The 911-nt window shown below is 65.0% G+C and overlaps 1 protein-coding gene across 1 annotated transcript in view; it reads left to right on the plus strand.

Moving 5' to 3' along the window:
* LOC103914237 (antigen peptide transporter 1-like) overlaps positions 1 to 911 on the plus strand; it is a 12345-nt gene that overhangs the window by 1520 nt on the left and 9914 nt on the right. Inside the window, exons 2-3 of the mRNA XM_009320855.1 lie at positions 20 to 148; positions 781 to 904. Of these exons, the coding sequence (XP_009319130.1) occupies positions 20 to 148; positions 781 to 904 (253 nt within the window). The remainder of the gene's footprint in view (positions 1 to 19; positions 149 to 780; positions 905 to 911) is intronic.

Here is a 911-nt window from a genome sequence, read left to right on the forward strand (position 1 = left end):
GACCTCCCTGTGTCCCCAGTTCTCAGTGCTGGCCCTGAAGTTGGGGCTCCTCTACTATGGGGGACAGCTGGTGGCCGCGGGGACCATCACCACCGGGGACCTTGTCACCTTCCTCATCTACCAGATGCAGTTCACCGAGGCTGTGGAGGTGAGCCCGAGGGGACGCCGTGTCCCCAGCGTCCTCCGCACCGTGTCCCCAAGCCCATTCCCCATGTCCCCACACCCTCCCCACTGTGTCCCCGTGCCAGTCCCAGTGTGTCCCCATTGCCACCCATGTCCCATGCCCTCCCTGCCATGTCCCCGTGTCTCCGTGCCCATCTCTCCGTGTGCCTGTGTCCCCTCTGCCGTGTTCCCATGCCCTCTCCACCGCGTCCCTGTCCTCTGTGTCCCCACACCCTCCTGGCCGTGTCCCCATGCCTGTTGTCCCGTGTTCCCATGTCCTCCTGGACACATCCCTGTCCCTGTCCTCTGTGTCCCCATGCCCTGCCATCTCCCCGTGGCCTCCCTGCCATGTCCCTGTGTCCCCTGCTGTGTCCCTGTAACCTCCCTGTCACATCCCCACTCTGGTCCCACTGTGTCCCTGTGCCCTGCGATGTCCCCACACCATGTCCCTGTGTCCTCTGTGTCCCCACACCCTCCCAGCGGTGTCCCCATACCCATTCCCCATGTCCCCACGTCCTCCTGGACGCATCCCTGTCCCAGTCCCCTGTGTCCCCGCGTCCCCATGCCTGTTTCCCATGTCCCCACACCCTCCCTGCTATGTCCCCTCTGTGTCCCCAGGTCCTGCTCCACCACTACCCCAAAATGACCAAGGCCGTGGGCTCCTCAGAGAAGATCTTTGCGTTCCTGGACCAGGAGGAGCAGGTGGCACCCGCAGGGACGCTGGCGCCCGATGTCCTGCGGGGCCACCT

Source organism: Pygoscelis adeliae, unplaced genomic scaffold (genome assembly GCF_000699105.1).
Source record: "Pygoscelis adeliae isolate BGI_AS28 unplaced genomic scaffold, ASM69910v1 Scaffold820, whole genome shotgun sequence".
NCBI classification, from domain to species: Eukaryota; Metazoa; Chordata; class Aves; order Sphenisciformes; family Spheniscidae; genus Pygoscelis; species Pygoscelis adeliae.